Here is a 16,366-nt window from a genome sequence, read left to right on the forward strand (position 1 = left end):
TTGATTTAAAATGATAGCATATGTAACATAATTTCTCATAAGTATGCCACTAGCTCTATTTCTTCACTAACGGTTTGTTTCACAGATTTTGCGTCATCCATATCGCTCGTAATATTTGACGTCATATTTGATATTATATTTGACGTCATCGAATCTCAAATGCCGATTATGCCGTTGCACAATTAGCTCTACGTCTGATAAACCGACGGCCATTATTTTAGTAAAAAACCTGTTTTAATAACCAAAGAGCTAAAACGAATGAACTACAATATAGTGTCAAAAGCTGTTAATGCAATTAATTTGAAAATTAATTAAGTTTTCGGAGACTCAGGTTCAGCGCCGTAACCAGCCTTAAAATTTGAGTAGGGCACTAGTAGGGCACTGTTTTCAGTGGCGTAGTATGAGCGAGCGAGGCGCTCCGCAATGTATATTTTTAAATAGACCTTTCCTAATGTTCGTTACGGGGAAGGAAAACTGTTTTTGCAAGGATATTTTAGATCAACGTTATATATATTACTCCTTGTTTTTACCCTCGCTCGATTCTTGAGCTCGGTATGTCGTCTGCTGCCGAGTGTAAGTATTTACAAAACAGGGCGGATTAAAATTAATCCCAGTAATTTTAATAAATTTGTTATATCAAATGTTTAAAGTATAAAATATTTCGTTTACTTCACTAGTCATAATAGGAGGGGATTTAAATATTTAAAATAACGAAAAATTTTACATGGTTTCGATGATGTTTAACAATTATGTTTATAGTCTTGTGAACTAAGGCTTAACATTTCATTGACAGCCACAGTAGTGTATCGGGTTAAGATTAATTGTTGTTTATCATAAAATATTAGCTAATAAATATATTAACAATACTTTCACAGAGTTGATATAAGTATTGCAATAATAATTCATTCAATTAGTATCAAAATAAATTAAAATCAGTTTGAATTCCGAAGTCACTAAGCCTAACCCGAGCTCCGCGTAAAATGTTTGGGGACATTTTTACCGGAAAATGCAAAAAGTACAGCCAACTTTTTGTTTAGTTTGAGCGAAATTGGTGGTGTGTGACGTAGAAAAACAGTGAAAGCACGTAGAAAAAATTGATGGAAAGGCCTATTGATGAAAATTATAATGTTTTAACTGTCATCCAATGTGCGATGGGCAGTCAATCAGAGACTGTAACCAAAGCTGAACGGGCTCGTCTCACACTTAGAGCCCGAGCTCGATTTGAGACTGAGCCCAAGCTTTATTAAGAAAATTATTCGAGACCGAGATGAGACCAAAACGTTTTGTTCATTTAATGTGAGACCGAGATGAGACCATTTTAATATAGCGTATTTTTGTGATCTCGAGATGAGACCATTCAAATATAGTAAATTGCTGTGAGCCTGAGCAGAGTAATATTATAAAGTCCAACTGATAGCATATTTTTGTAACGAGCCCGATATGAGACCTTCTAATTTTTAAGAGACGCTTATGTGGCCGTTTTTCCACGATTATGTTTCCCTTGGCCACTAGGGAGTGCTGCGGCGCATAGCAACACGTGCCGTAACCGTACCACTTTGGTTCTCTCCGATACGACCAACTTTGATTACGTGCTGTTTGCGCTATAGTTTGGCGTGACATTTTATAGCTAAAGCTCGAACAGCGCGTGAGCACAGTTGGCCGTGTGAAGAGAGCTCTGGCCTACAGGGTTAATTCGGAGTTTACGTAAAAGACGCTTCAATAAATAATCCTCCCAGGAAATCACCTAGAAGGAATATTTCGGAATATTTCTGAGAGCCAGGACCTGCAAGTCACTGTTTATATAGTGCTTGTTAAAAAAAATTGACACTTTTTACCTTTACAAGCCACAAGCGTTCCCCATGGCGTTATATTTTAACCCGTTAGCTTTTTCGACTTAATAAGGCTTGGCAAAAACACGACGTTCTGTTTACAGGTGAAAACTTTCCATTATTTCCACAAGCACTATATAAACAAAAACCTTGCGGGTCCTGGCTCTCGGAAATATATCTTCTTGGCGATTTCCTAGGAGGATGATTTATTTAAGCGCCTATTGGCTATTTCGGATAACGTGACTTAGCCCAGTCGTTTTCTGATTGGTCCAAAGTAGTATACCTTCTGGTATTTTCGAAGATTGTTGTAGTGAAGAGAGTACCAAGCCTGGTCGCCCGGCGGTTTCGTTTGACTTCCTATTTTTCATATTGATAAATAAATCATAAGAATTAAAAGAGATATTAAGAGACTGGAATGAGAACCGCGAGTTATGCAAATTATTATTAACTTGACTGATACGAGCCCTTGTTAGTAACAGAAATAAGTATGAGCCCGATACAAAGCACTAATGTTTATGGAGAGGAATGAGTTCGAGACGAGCTCTCGTAGTTAAGAAAAAACTATGATCCCGAGACGAACTCTCGTAGTTAGGAAAAAAAACTATGAGCCCGAGACGAGTTCTCGTAGTTAGGAAAAAAAAAACTATGAGCCCGAGACGAGTTCTCGTAGTTAGGAAAAAAACTATGAGCCCGAGACGAGTTCTCGTAGTTAGGAAAAAAAAACTATGAGCCCGAGACGAGTTCTCGTAGTTAGGAAAAAAAAACTATGAGCCCGAGACGAGTTCTCGTAGTTAGGAAAAAAACTATGAGCCCGAGACGAGCTCTTGTAGTTAGGTAAATATCTATGGGCCCGAGACGAGCTCTCGTATTTCGGAAAACAAACTTATGAGCCCGAGACGAGCTCTCGTGTTTTTGGGGAAATTCTTATGAGACCGAGACGAGACTAAGGCCAAACAAAACGTTTGGTGACACTGAGCGCGAGACCAAGTCTTGGTGTGCAGCTATGCCTGTAACGAGTGACGGGCGCCCCGTTTGTATTAGATTTACTGCAAGTTCATAATCTTAACTTTTCGAGTGGGGTAGGTACACACCGTTTAACTCACACGATAGAAATATCTTTGTATATCAGGTGTAATGACGAAGAGAGATATATAGACTATGGAAAATTTTAGTTTATATTTTTTTTATAATTTTATTTGTTTATATTAATAATTATAATAATAAATAAAAGAAAAAAAGAAAAAGAAAAATGCGTACAACTGAAAAACTTTAATGATCTCCAAAATATCTGGGTAGGGCACTTTCCTCAGATTTCAATTTCATCTCAAAATTCTAGGTAGGGCACTTCAAATTCCAGGTAGGGCACGGCCCGTGTGGCACCCCCCCTGGTTACGGCCCTGCTCAGGTTCTAAAATAAATTTGCATTGTCAAATAAAAGAAGCAGGTTTATTGGGAAAAATAGTTGAAATTCAGGTTGAGCTTTTCTGGGGCATCTACAAGATACAGATTCTTTTGAGCCTAGGCCTAAATCTTCTACGATGGTGGAATATCCCACTTCGACGACTTGTTCCATTTTCGGAAAGCGATCTCTGAACTGAACCGTATTGGTCATTTTCCCCAACCTTTTCTTTTTCTAAACTACTCATTATTTAACTTCATTCGCCCAAACCGAGCGAGTTTATGAATTACAATAAAGCTACATTTAGCTGACTAAAATTCCGACACAAAAAATTCTTTCTCAATTTAGAGGGTTTTCCATTGGCTTAAATACATATGTTAGTAGCCAATAGTGTGACTTCCAAATTTACTAGGATGAATAAAAAGGTTAAAATCTAACGTAGTCCACCTTTTTACTGATTCGTGGTGAAACAAATCGTTAGTGAAGATTTTTGCATGGAATAAAGGTACAGTGGCATACTTATCAGTAATTGACGGATTTTGAAATGACGTTTTAGCGCGCGACACTACCCGTACATGTCTTGGGCACACAGCCTTCTTTGCGTGCTTTTTTGACCATAACATGTAGAGGTATTTTCACGCGCAAAATGAATTTTAAAAGCCGTCAATTATGTTACATATGCTGATAGTAGTAGACAGTTTCAGCTAGGAGCAACAAACACAAGGAGAACGCAGCTAGCCTTTAAACACGCTAACGAAGGGTTGTGTACGAATTTCATTGGACGAGCGTCACTAGCCTTTACGCTGAACGTTTTACGGGCGGGGGGAAGACAATTTCCGAATTTTCCCCTTCCGATGGCAGCAGGCGCTAAAGCGTCTAGCCAATGAAAAACGTACACCAGAAAATCCACGAATTTTGACGGGTTGCGTTCTCCTTGTGTGGGGTGTGGTGTTTGTTGCTCCTAGGTTTCAGCAACTCATGACAATGACGGTTACGCGAACTTCAATGAATCTCGACACCGTTGTAAATGTTCGAGTAAACGTTATTTCATGAGCTTCTAAAACTGTACATTTTTTTTCTGGTGATACTGTCCTATGGCGAAACAATTAATATCTTATCTTATCTTAATGGACAATGCCGTCGATATGGGGCCAAATGCGAGACCGTAATTTATGGGGACCTTATTTGATGGGCCCATCGTTGGACACATAAGCTAGATTTTTATTATTGATCTTATTGACCTCCCTCTTAAATAAATTCGTTTAGTTGGTGAAATGAGTTCCAGTTGGCAGAATTAAGTTTTTTGACGTTCTTTTTTTATGGAAGATTTAATTAGTTTATAGTTGGCCAACTCCGCTCTACACCCCCCCCCCCGATTCAATCCCTACGGTACGCCCCTGTATATTGCCTATTGCTTAATACGCCTCTGGGGAGATGAGTTATTACTGGGTACTTAAGTAAACACCAACAATCAGCTCTACTCGCTGAATACAATGACTACAGTATTCCGATCTGGAAAAGGTGGAGCTTGCGAAGGTACACGTTTCATTTAGTGGCGTGCGTAGATGGATACTTCCTTCACAATAAAATTTTATGTACTATTAGGGATGTTTTTGTATAAAATTTGTCAACTACATTTACTATTTTATTGCATTATTGTAAAAACCATACTGGTATTACCAAAAACATAATGAAATAAATACCATGCTTTTTCTCGTGGAAATCCAATATCCATTCTTTCAAATTCCTGTCCTTATTGGCCATAGATACATTTCCATCCGTATATGGCCCATAGTAAATAATATACGGATGGAAATGTATATCATCTTTTTTCACAGAGTCTCTGGGGTTAATAACTATGTTTATTAGCTGCCAAGGAAAGACTATTTATTTGGGCTGCAATACAGATACAAAATAAATATTTTTTACAGTTTAGCTCCATTTATCTTTTTAAGCCAGCCGTTGAAAATTACGCCATTAATAATTAACATTACGCACCTTATATCATAATATTGTTGTATATTTAAACATAATTCTGGCATTATTTTAGTAATTCTCTTTACGAATATTTACATATAAATTAATTGAAAATTTATTTAGCATTGATGCCTATTATAGTTGGGATATATATTTTTCAAACATTTTACAATAATTAGGCACTTTGTCAAAATGTTTACAATTTTGAATTATTTTTTATTTCAAACTTTGAATGGGCTAACATCAGTACCATTAAACGCCTTTAATTTTTCAATAATGAAAATAGCCTAAAATTAATCAACAATTTCACTTGTCTTTTTTTCACACTAGATTTACTTGGTTTTAATGAGACTATTTATTGCCATATAAACTCCGCTAGATAGCAGCAACCTCTGTTCGGCTCTTAATGCACCCTATCGGATTTGTGTGAAAATAAATAGCATCAATATATTTTGAATGGTTATCAAATACTATAATTACTTTATTTTGTTTATTTATTTATAAAAGAAAATGACGCGTCATATTAATTGAAATTTAAACTTCATTTAATATAATTTAATAGCGCTAAAATTAAAAATTCATAAATAGTTCTATCGATTTAAATTTTAATAAAAATTTGAAACTTCACAATCGTATAAATTGATTCTTGGTTCTTGGGTTTCCAAACTACTTCGGATATATCTAAAAAACACAAATATCACGATTAAAGAAAAAATTAAAATTAGACAGGTTAATTAAGCCAGCGTTAGAAAACGTGAACGGGGAACTTGTAGCTGAGGGTAGACGTACCTTTATTCTGTACAATCTACATTCCTACACGTTCTCCCGTTCACGTTTTCGAAGGGTGGCTTAAAAGATTAGGATTTCTTCTGCCTGTTTTCCTTTAAGTTTTCTTCCCGCCGCACAAATATCCTGGTGGTAGGCCAACCACAGAACACGTTGGCCTACCACCAGAAGATTTGCACGGTGGGAAGAAATCTTAAAGGAAAACAGGCAGAAGAAATCCTAGGCCTTTAACAGGGACGTCATTTGGGTGGGTCAAGCCCTCCCCCCTCTGAATTTTTATGAGCTTAAAAATTCAAAAATTTTTCTAATATGAACTCAGAATCGGATGCAGGGTCGTATTAAGGCATTTACACAGGGGCCCCCGTCTTCAAAATTAATGTTTAATATATTTATTTTATTCGTAAAATTTATTTATTTTTAGGGACCCCAATTCTACTTGGCACAGGGCCCCCAATAGTGCTAATCCAGCCCTGATTGGATGAAGTACAAAGAATATCTTGGGAAAATGTATTGTTCTGTCTATTATCCTGAAAATACATAGTAATTATCTAATAACTATTTAGAATAAAAATCAAAATAATATTAAATTTGATAATTTTTTGCCTTTTAAAAAAACTGTTTCCCGGGGCTCAAATTCTGTCCCTTACTGAAAAATCCTGAAATGACGTCCCTGTGGCTCACTCTGTCTATTAATATTTAATAGTTTAAAATTTTATTAGTATGAGAAGTCTTATAAAAATCCATCTACAAAAAAAAGGTAACTAAGTAAGAGCTTCTTTAGGATTGCTGAGAACGTATAAGTCAACCATTTTCAGTGTACCTTATCACGAATTTATTTAAATACATAAAATTTATATAAATACTCCCATGACAATAATTTTTATGATATTTATAATAACATTTAATATTAATAATGATATTTATATCAAAAGAATAAAAACTAAGTAAGCCAATTAGAAAACAAAAATTCTGAAACCAACGAACTAAATTGGGGAATTGAGTATTGAGTGACATTCTCCCTGATGTTACTAGGCAAATTACACTAAACAGGATGTTTCAAAAGGTTATGCAAAATGTTTTAAGGAGTTGTAGGGGTGAGTTGAGAAGTATGCCTGTTTTTTCCCCATTTTCCTACGATGAGTGAAAAGAGCGCCAGAGAGCTTCAAAGTGTGGCCTACTAGACCTTGGAAGTAGGCTGCAACAAGCGCAAAACCAAGCAGCAGGGACTTTAAATACTGACAAATTTTACCTTTTTACGCTGGTTACCTCGATTTGTTTACAAAGTCATTTTTTATCTATCACACGAACCCAAACCTTAATGTCCGCGTTTCCCTGCTGCTTGGATTTGCGCTTGTTGCAGCCCACTTCCAGGGGGTAGTAGGCCACACTTTGAAGCTCTCTGGCGCTCTTTTAACTCATCGTAGGAAAATGGGAAAAATACAGGCATACTTCTCAACTCATCTCCTACAACTCTTTAAAATTTTTGCATAACCCTTTGAAACACCCTGTATTTTTAACACCCTTATGAAGCTACCCTTTGTAGCCCATTAGTACTATCTCCTACCTAAGTCCTTCATTGAAATGAAAATATTCCTGACGTCGCGTCGTAGTGAACTAACATCCTATCAAATATCTATCCAATTTTCAGGGCAGTGAAGAACACACGTTTTTATCTCAGCGGACCTAAGCTATTTTCTATAATATATATTTGAATAGTAAAGCTCGGGTAGTCCCTCTTTTACTGAAAAGGCTCGATTTGTAAGCTCTCAGTAATCCTATAAAGTCTCACATTAATGCGTACACGTTAATAAGGTTTAGTAGACTTACCGGATAAACCCGTTCCTCTTTTGGAAAAATCAGCGAATCAATAAGAGTCAGTTCGTCGCGAGAACATTTTTCAGTCCATCGAAATAACGAAATTACATATGAACGTAACGCGAGTCTTTCCAAGTGACGATATAGTTTCATCTACAAAATCCAACTTAGAAACGAAACGAGGAAAGTGAATGTCAATATCGAATGAATGGCGGATACGACGCTTGGAGGAGAGCAGAGAAGGTATCGAGAAAAATTCTAAATTGGTGGTTAGGTGGTGGTAGTAACGTATCCGGGGGTTGATCGGATAAAAGATCTTGGTGGGTGGTGGTTTTCAGCAGCCATTGGAACTGGCCGGACGAATTCCAAAAACATTGAGCTCGCCCACAGTCAAAAAACCATTTTGCGAGATGGGATTAGAAGGGCTCGGAAGAATATGGCCTTTTTATCCGCCATTCATTTTCAAAAAGGTGCCAAGGTGGCTCGCTTCTTTTTCGAGTTGACGCGCGGCGCTTTGGCCTTGCACGCGCAGTCGTACTTCTCGAGGATCGTGACGTCCGAGGCCCGGTGGTCGCGGGGGTCTTTGCGAAGGCTTCCTCCTCCTCCTTGCTTGTTGGCGGAGGACCTTCCGGCGCCACCACAGCGCAACAAGTTCCGGAAAGCGCGTTTGAACTCCCGGCTGGAACAGGCGTAGATGATCGGGTTAAGGCAGCTGTTGCAGTAGCCAGTCCAGAAACATATGTCGAACAACAGGGGCGGCACGTAGCACCACTCGCACAGGGTACCTGTGACGGAGAAGCGGAAACAAAGTAATATTAGCGCATCGCTATAATAATAATCTAAGGTCAAAACACTCGAATAAGAGTTGTACCAATTCTTAATGTGACTTTATCTGGTTGTATCATCTATGATAAGACCTCGTGGAATAAACAGGTCCCGAAGATTAAATGGCCCAAAACAATTTCACAAAAACACTGTTCCTCATGACCAGAACGGGCCTCAAAACAAATTTTGCTGGCGGCTCATGGACACCGTAATTACGCCACTACTTCTACAATACATCCCTTTATTAGAACTTTATGTAAAATTTCCTTTATTCATCCTTAGCTAATTTGTTTCTTAAGCATAATCAGCGAGAGCAAATTATAAATAGCCGCGTTAGCTTTAGTTTCAATTACATTATTTAATTCACAGACTTATTCCACCTAGATTTGATGTTTTGTAAGTTACAGTTACCCTCAAACTCTACAGGGTGTTCCAATCCAGCCATTTTTCGCATTAAAATACAACGTAGAATTCTGATTGTATACATCCAAAAGACATCTTTCTATTTGGTTAATTTCAGAAAATTAGAATAATTTTTCACGGTTTTGAAAATATTCATTTTTCACCGACTATAGGTGGTAGCCTAAGACTAGCAAGGCCTAATTGATAGTCTTTTTATGGTAGACTCTAAATTAGAAAGTTTGTACGCCACTCAAAACGTGAAGTAAAATTTATTCGAACGAAAATGGTCGTTTTTCACTAGAAAAAAAAACAACAAACACAACGAGAACGCAGCTAGCCTTTATAAACGCTAACGCGGTGTTGTGTACAAATTTCATTGGACGAACCTTTACGCAGAACGTTTTACGGGCGGGGGGGGGACAATTTCCGAATTTCCCCCTTCCGACGGCAGCAGGCGCTATAGCGTCTAACCAATGAAAACTGTACACAAGAAAATCCACGACTTTTGACGGTTTGCGTTCTCCTCGTGTGGGGTGCTGTCTTTGTTGCTCGTAGGTGATACTATCCAAAATAACATTTTGGGGTGATGACAACAAAAAATACAGCCTCACATGAACCCTGAATCATGTGGTAACTCTTCAAGGCTCGTCTAGACGAATGCTACACTAGGCTCTTTATGAAGCCCCAGAAGAAAACGTTCATCGGTGTTAGGACTGGAAACCTTTGCGGCCATGAAACGGTTCCGTTCCGTTTAATCCAACACTAACAAGGAGACGACCCGAGATGTAAAGCACCAATTTTCTTCAAACTCGGGGGTTTGGTAGACCTTCATGTAACTTGAAAAACCCTAAAGGGAATTTATTCAATGTGCAACCGTTTTGCCATGGAAACCAAAAATGTTTTTGACAACACAAAATGGAAATTTTCCAATTGAAAATAACATGAGAATCTGACCAATTTTAAATTTTTGAAAATTCTTAAAATAGAAAATATAAATAAAAAATAATGAAAAAGTTCGAAATTAATTAAAATTTTTGGTCAGATTCCCATGTTATATTCAATAGGAAAATTTACATTTTGTGTTGTCAAAAACAATTTTGGTTGCCATGGCAAAATGGTTGCCCATTGAATAAATTCCCTTTAGGGTTTTTCAAGTTATATGAAGGTCTACCAAACAACCGAGTTTGAACTAAATCGGTGCGTTACACCTCGGGTCGTCTCCTTGTAAGAGATATCAGCGTTTAGAGGTCCTACAGCTAGAAGTTGATGTAGTGGCGTACTGTCATGTTGAAATCCCCTCTTAAAATTCACATACTTCGACCCCCCCTTGACGAATTTCTGGCTACGCCACTGTTCGCGGCTTAAAGATTTTTAAGTCATGTAACTTGGTTGTTGTTGATAAATAAAGATTCATTTTAAAACTAAAATTATACCCCTTGAATTCTTTGTAGCGTAGATGATACAATTAAAATAATCAATATATTGAAATCACGCGATTTTTGTTGCAATCAACTCTCATGAAAGTTCGGAAAATATGCACGTAATATAATTTATTCTGATACAATATGTATGTTGGTCCATACCAAACTTACTCTGTTCGGCCAAATAAAGGTATTAACTAATTCTTAGTTCAATATCGTGAACTTAAATCAGGAGTTAATTTTTTTTAATATTGACGCGGGTAAAGCTTAAATTCCGAATAAATCATTCGTGGATTTTCCAATAATCTACTCCTTTAGCTTTTAGTTCAATATAAACGTCCCTTTAATAAGTCAAAGTAATCTTAACGAATTTGCGCGTCGCCAATATTTCCAGAGATCGTGATGGTTTCCCTCCGCGCTCCTGTCGCCAAAGGGGGGTTACCGATTCGTTCGAAGAAAGAAAAATTCCCGAAGATGTCGCTATTAGGAAAAGCTTACAAATCTTCGTCTTCGTGTGCTAAGTCGGAGGAAATCACTCCATTAATGAAGTTGTATATATTTGACGTCTTTCTTTTTCCAGTATTTGACCCTGGGGCCCTCTTAAACAGCGAGTCATCCCCGCATACATCGCGTGGCAACGATGGTTGTCGGAAAATCAATTCATTCCCACATCGAGCCCGTGGCGCCACCAACCTCTGAACAAAAATAGCGCTCGAAGTTATTTGTTCGCTTTCCCTCCGGTATATTTTGAGAAAACATCCCGCAATTTATCCTTTTTCCTTTTTCAGTATTTTTTGTTTTCCAATATGGTTCCCACAGTTGAGTTATCCGTTTCTCCGAGCGTTCTGACCACCCGTCATCATTATAAATTTAGATGTTTACTAGTGGTGATATTGACATTTCATCCCGAGGGTTCAGACACGAACGATTGTATGGCGGCATACGTAGGCGTTGCCCCGAACACCGTCTGTCCACGTATCGCGCATCTTCTAAAAATAACTTCAACCTTTCATATTTTGAGCCTAAGGGTTCCGAGGTTTTTTAAAGGGTTTGATTTCAATACCGCCTTCTTCCCACCAATAACCAGGCTACCAAACGCGCTCAACGAAGAAAGTTTAAATCGCAGTTTTGGGGGGATTGGAAAAAAGCTTAATCCTTTTTGGCTTCGAAAGTTTAATGTAGAATTCCTTTTAACGGTAACAGAGGGCTCAGTTCGATCAGAGCGCTCTGCTAATGTAATCTGAATAAGAATTGGAACGAGGAATGTTATCCGAAAAAAGTTACAAGATATACTACAAGCTCCTTTGAAATAACGCTGAAACTACGGAAGGTCTATGAAAAGTGCTTAGCGATATAGTCGCTATACTGACCTTAAACCATAAAATCCACGTCAGAACCTTGTTTATCAGAGCCTTGCTAACAACAACAACAACAACAACAATCAGCTAGGCTATTACCCAAGGCACCACCTTAGGCCCAAGTCATCTAGCGACTTATAATGCCTTTAAACAGGTGGCCGGGTTACAATGCTTCGTCAAATAACCAAAATTCGCTTTTACAGACAATCCCAATTGAGGATTTGTATGTAATACTTTCACGTACCATGTAACTAACCTCCGTATAGGAGATAACTTCAAACGTTAAAGTGAAAATGGTAATGGTAGCGTAATAACCATAAGTATGTCAATTATTAAAAATTATAACCGAACTGATTTTCAGAGCTATCACGCAATCTATTTTTAGTTCTCAGTACAGATTCCCCTAGAGTCTAAATATGCCTAAAGCGAAATATACTGCCAAGGACGATTACACGCTACTCAGTTCGAGTCCAAGTCGGAGCTTGACCGAAAATTACAATGCTTTAATGTCGCCATATTAAATATTGGCCCATATTTGTGATTTACAAAACTCTTCTACCAATATGGCTAGAAGAGTCAATGACATGTGTACTTAACCCATGGGTTAAGCATACTTGGAATTGGATTGTGTGCTCTCAGATGTCCGTGACATTTTGTTATATAATATGGTCAAACCATTAGATAAAACTAACCGACTCCGTTGACTTCTTCTTATCCACTTACGCGAAGTATTTATGATTTTCACTTTGAAGTTTTAAAATAATTAGTAAAGAACTAATCAAAGTTTTTGGATGAAATATACGGTCAAAGATATTCATTATAAAATACGACGATTAATAAACGACTTCATTCATACCTTGATTCTAATATTTGATTTCAAACAATAAAGTTGTAGTGACGTTAGTATTTGGAATGGTACAAGCATTAATATTATGACTCGAAGTGAGGTTGACCGCACGAGAAAGGTTCTCTAATTTGGTATATTTGCGCGCAGTCGTAAGCGATAATGTGTATTTAACCACTTCCCCTGCAAGCAAATTTCGGGCTTTCCCACTGAGGTTCCTGAATTAAAGCTTATAGGTTGATTAGGCTAGGATGGGAGGTCAGTGGATTTAACTCTTAGGGAATGACCATTTCTTGATTTATAGAATATTGTGTACGATACACGTACATCATAAGTACACTGTTAAAAAAATTCGTTCAGAAGACGTTCAACTTAGAACAGTCTGTTCAAAAATGAACGATAGCGTTCTAAAGGTATGTAACAGAGAACGGTGTGTTCAAGATATTTTTTTCGTTCAATAAAGAACGAATGCTCTTTCGCCCTCTGGAGGAAGGCTTGTAAACTACACAATAGAATAGATTCGTTCCCCTTAGAACAGGTTTTACACACAATCCTATATGGATTTCTTTGTATTGTCTTCATGTACATGTACTAACATATAAGAGTGACACTTTCAACATATGACCAAAAGTAACAAATAAGTGTGACACTATTTTGCGGAAAACGTCGTAAGGCCAAAAGTAACAAATTAGTGCGACACTATTTTGCGGAAAACTTCGTATGGCCAAAAGTAACAAACAAGTATAACATACATATAGTAATAAATGAGTGGTTTAGAGTGCGCTTTGTTATATGTAGTTTTTTCGTACATTATTATGTTGTTTTAAGTTAGTGTACTGGTTGATTAAACTATTACTCGTAGTTATTTATTTACAGTGTGAGTAAGAACATGTTGTAATGAAGTTGTTTTTGTAGTTGTATGTACAGTGTGTTTGGAAATTTACTGAAGTTTCAATTTCATTGTTAGAGCGTAGCTCCTTCACTAGCGACTCAAATGGCGTTGGGTCTGTAACGCCTTTTCTCAGAAACTACCCCACCTATTGAAAAGAAACTTCACACAAATAACCTCCGTGTCCCAACGAAAAAGGGTTGTGAAAGGTCCGAATTTATAGGACACGCACCGTTTTTTTTAAGTATATTTTTATTTGATTGGCAAGGTAGACGAAATTCGTTCGGAAATGTAATTGCCCAAGTTCCAGAATTAAAATTTACAGAAAATATTTCGTAATATACTGCAATTTGGTTTGACGTTTTCAGCATAGAAATAAATTCTAACATCGTTTGTTACCAGGTCTCGGCCTGTAGATTGAGAATAGGATGTAATATCGTTTGGGCTATGAAAAGGTTTTATTTATTTTACGCGTATAACTTACGTGGTAGATATTTTAAGCTTAATAAGATGGTTGTAGTTGAGGAAACTTGAGGTTGGAACTAAATTCAAATAATCTAGTTTTAGGCCTGGTTTTTATATTCGGTGGGCATTGGGATAGGTTAGGTTATTTTTATTAATTTAGCATGATGAACTGCCGGCAGGAACATGAGCCATAATATAGAAAGCAATAACGATAAAGCATTAAAAGTCGAACGAGAAAATGATCCACGGCGAACGACAAAGCGTTCTACCGCAAACGGCAAAGTGTTCCACCGCGAACGACAAAACGTTCTAATTTGAACAAAGAAGGTTTGTTCAATATAGAACATCTAAGTTCAATATTGAACCATCAACCATCGTTCTTTATCGAACGAATATTTTTTGTTCATATTAGAACAAAATGGCGTTCTGTTACAGGGACAACCTTCTGAACGGCGATTTGTTCAAATTAGAACAATTTTTTTTAACAGTGTAACATAATAACGATCGTAAAGGTTAAAATTCTTGAACATGGTTAAATATAATCATTATTTTAACCATGAATGAACGGTTTGGGTCCACTTGCGCAGTTTTCATTTGCGCAGTTTTCGTTTGCGCACGTTCCCAATTGCGCGTTTCCCATTTGCGGAATTGCTATTTGCGCAGTTTGTCATTTGCGCAATTTACCATTTGCGCGCTTTTTCCCGATTGCGCAGTTTCCCGCTTGCGCGGTTTTCTCGTTTGCACAGTTTCCTGTTTGCGCGATTTTCCTGTTGCGCAGATTTGTTATTTGAACGGTTTTCCCATTTGCGGGGATTTTTATGACTTAAATATTCACTATTAATCCTTTTTCCTAGAAAAAGGGTTATTTCTAGCCGGTAAACTTTAACATTACCTTGTTTACCATCCAGCTGCGCTGCTAGTGTTTGTTTTATGTCCGGTTGGGCTGTAAATACCAAAAAAAATTAGGTTTTTCTTAGTTAAAATAGCATTCGTTGAATTAGTCTCTTGGGAAAATATATATAGTCCAACAGCGACCCGATCCTTCTCGGCCTTTAGGCTAAGATCATAGTGTAATAACTGTTTACTGACAATTCCAGCTTTAAGGACGATTTTAATGATGGCCATACCTCTTAAACAATTGTAGGCGGCACAATAAAAACGATACAATAAAAAATGATAAAAAATAAAAACGATGTTTAAAATCTAAAATTAACAGGAATTAAAATATGTTTCAATTTCAGATAAAAATGCTGCTAATACCTTAGCACCACTTTTAAAATGGCTTATGTCGTAGGACAATATACGTCCTCTGTAGTAGAACCTAGGAGGATGGAAATTATGGAGAGGAAATGAAGGGGTTGACTGGTTAGGTAGGTTTGGCAGCGTTAAACCATTGAACCTAATACCGTATAGACATCTAACGGAAATAGTTTGAACTGAAGAAAATATTTTCGTCTGCTAGATGTTGGCACGCCACGTGTTTTTAGAGTTTTTAGAATGAAACAAGGAAAAGCAATCTATTTAATTTTCCAAGAGCACAATTATACTGTTTTTTCCAAAAGTAAAAAAGAGACCAATAATGGTAAATATATATTGTTTAATTAGGTATTACAATATTGGTAATAGCTATTGAATAGCTATTGTTTCCAGTCTTGTTCACGTTTATGGAAAATAATGGGCCACGCACTTCTTTTGTGAGTTGTGAAGGGAAATTACAAACGTAATGATGTTGTTTTAAAGTGGTCACAGTTATAGTTTCACGGTTAATTGCTTCTATCCATTTTTGACATGCTTTTAAATTTTTCCCATTCCTTCCAGGTTTAGGAATTGGATAAAAAATAATGTTATTATGGAACCTAGCGTCACTGCGACAATTGTCAAAGCAACAATATTTTCCCATGACTAAATTTTTCTACCTTAAACCAAACATTCAGCTTTCTCCACTAATTAAAATCATTTTCTACTACTAAGCAAAAGAAAAACCGTTTACTACATTGTATTTAAAACGTCAAGCAGACGAAATTATGTGTACACGCATATATGTTAATCTAGTAACACTGCCTGTCGTCAGATGGCGCTACAGGCTTAGGTTAAAGTTTTTTCTTGAGATACGTTACCGTAGGTGTGACGGGGAGCCCGTATTGGGGGAATACAATTTTCATTTCCAGGATACGGGTCATTCATATTCCTAGGTAGAACACCTATATGAAAACGGTGCCTACGCGCCTGCGGCGCCACCGGCTAACCTAACCGTTAAACAATATTCTTTCTGACCGCCAGGAAACATGCAGTGCAATAAAAAAGGTGCATTTTTGGTAGAGGCACTAAATTTAAATAGCAGCCAATATACTATCCT

General features: G+C 37.2%; 1 protein-coding gene across 1 annotated transcript in view; it reads right to left on the bottom strand.

Annotated features, from left to right (window-relative positions):
- Positions 1-5,851: 5,851 nt before the first annotated feature.
- The window catches only part of LOC149947253 (alpha-1A adrenergic receptor-like), a 101,833-nt gene continuing 91,318 nt past the window's right edge, over positions 5,852-16,366 (bottom strand). Inside the window, exons 6-7 of the mRNA XM_090171714.1 lie at positions 7,819-8,591; positions 5,852-5,886 (exon numbers count right to left, since the gene is read on the bottom strand). Coding sequence (XP_090027840.1) covers positions 8,269-8,591 — 323 coding nt within the window. The 3' untranslated portion in view covers positions 5,852-5,886; positions 7,819-8,268. The remainder of the gene's footprint in view (positions 5,887-7,818; positions 8,592-16,366) is intronic.

Source organism: Leiobunum rupestre, chromosome 4 (assembly GCF_980474605.1).
Source record: "Leiobunum rupestre chromosome 4, qqLeiRupe1.1.hap1, whole genome shotgun sequence".
In the NCBI taxonomy this organism is placed as follows: domain Eukaryota; kingdom Metazoa; phylum Arthropoda; class Arachnida; order Opiliones; family Sclerosomatidae; genus Leiobunum; species Leiobunum rupestre.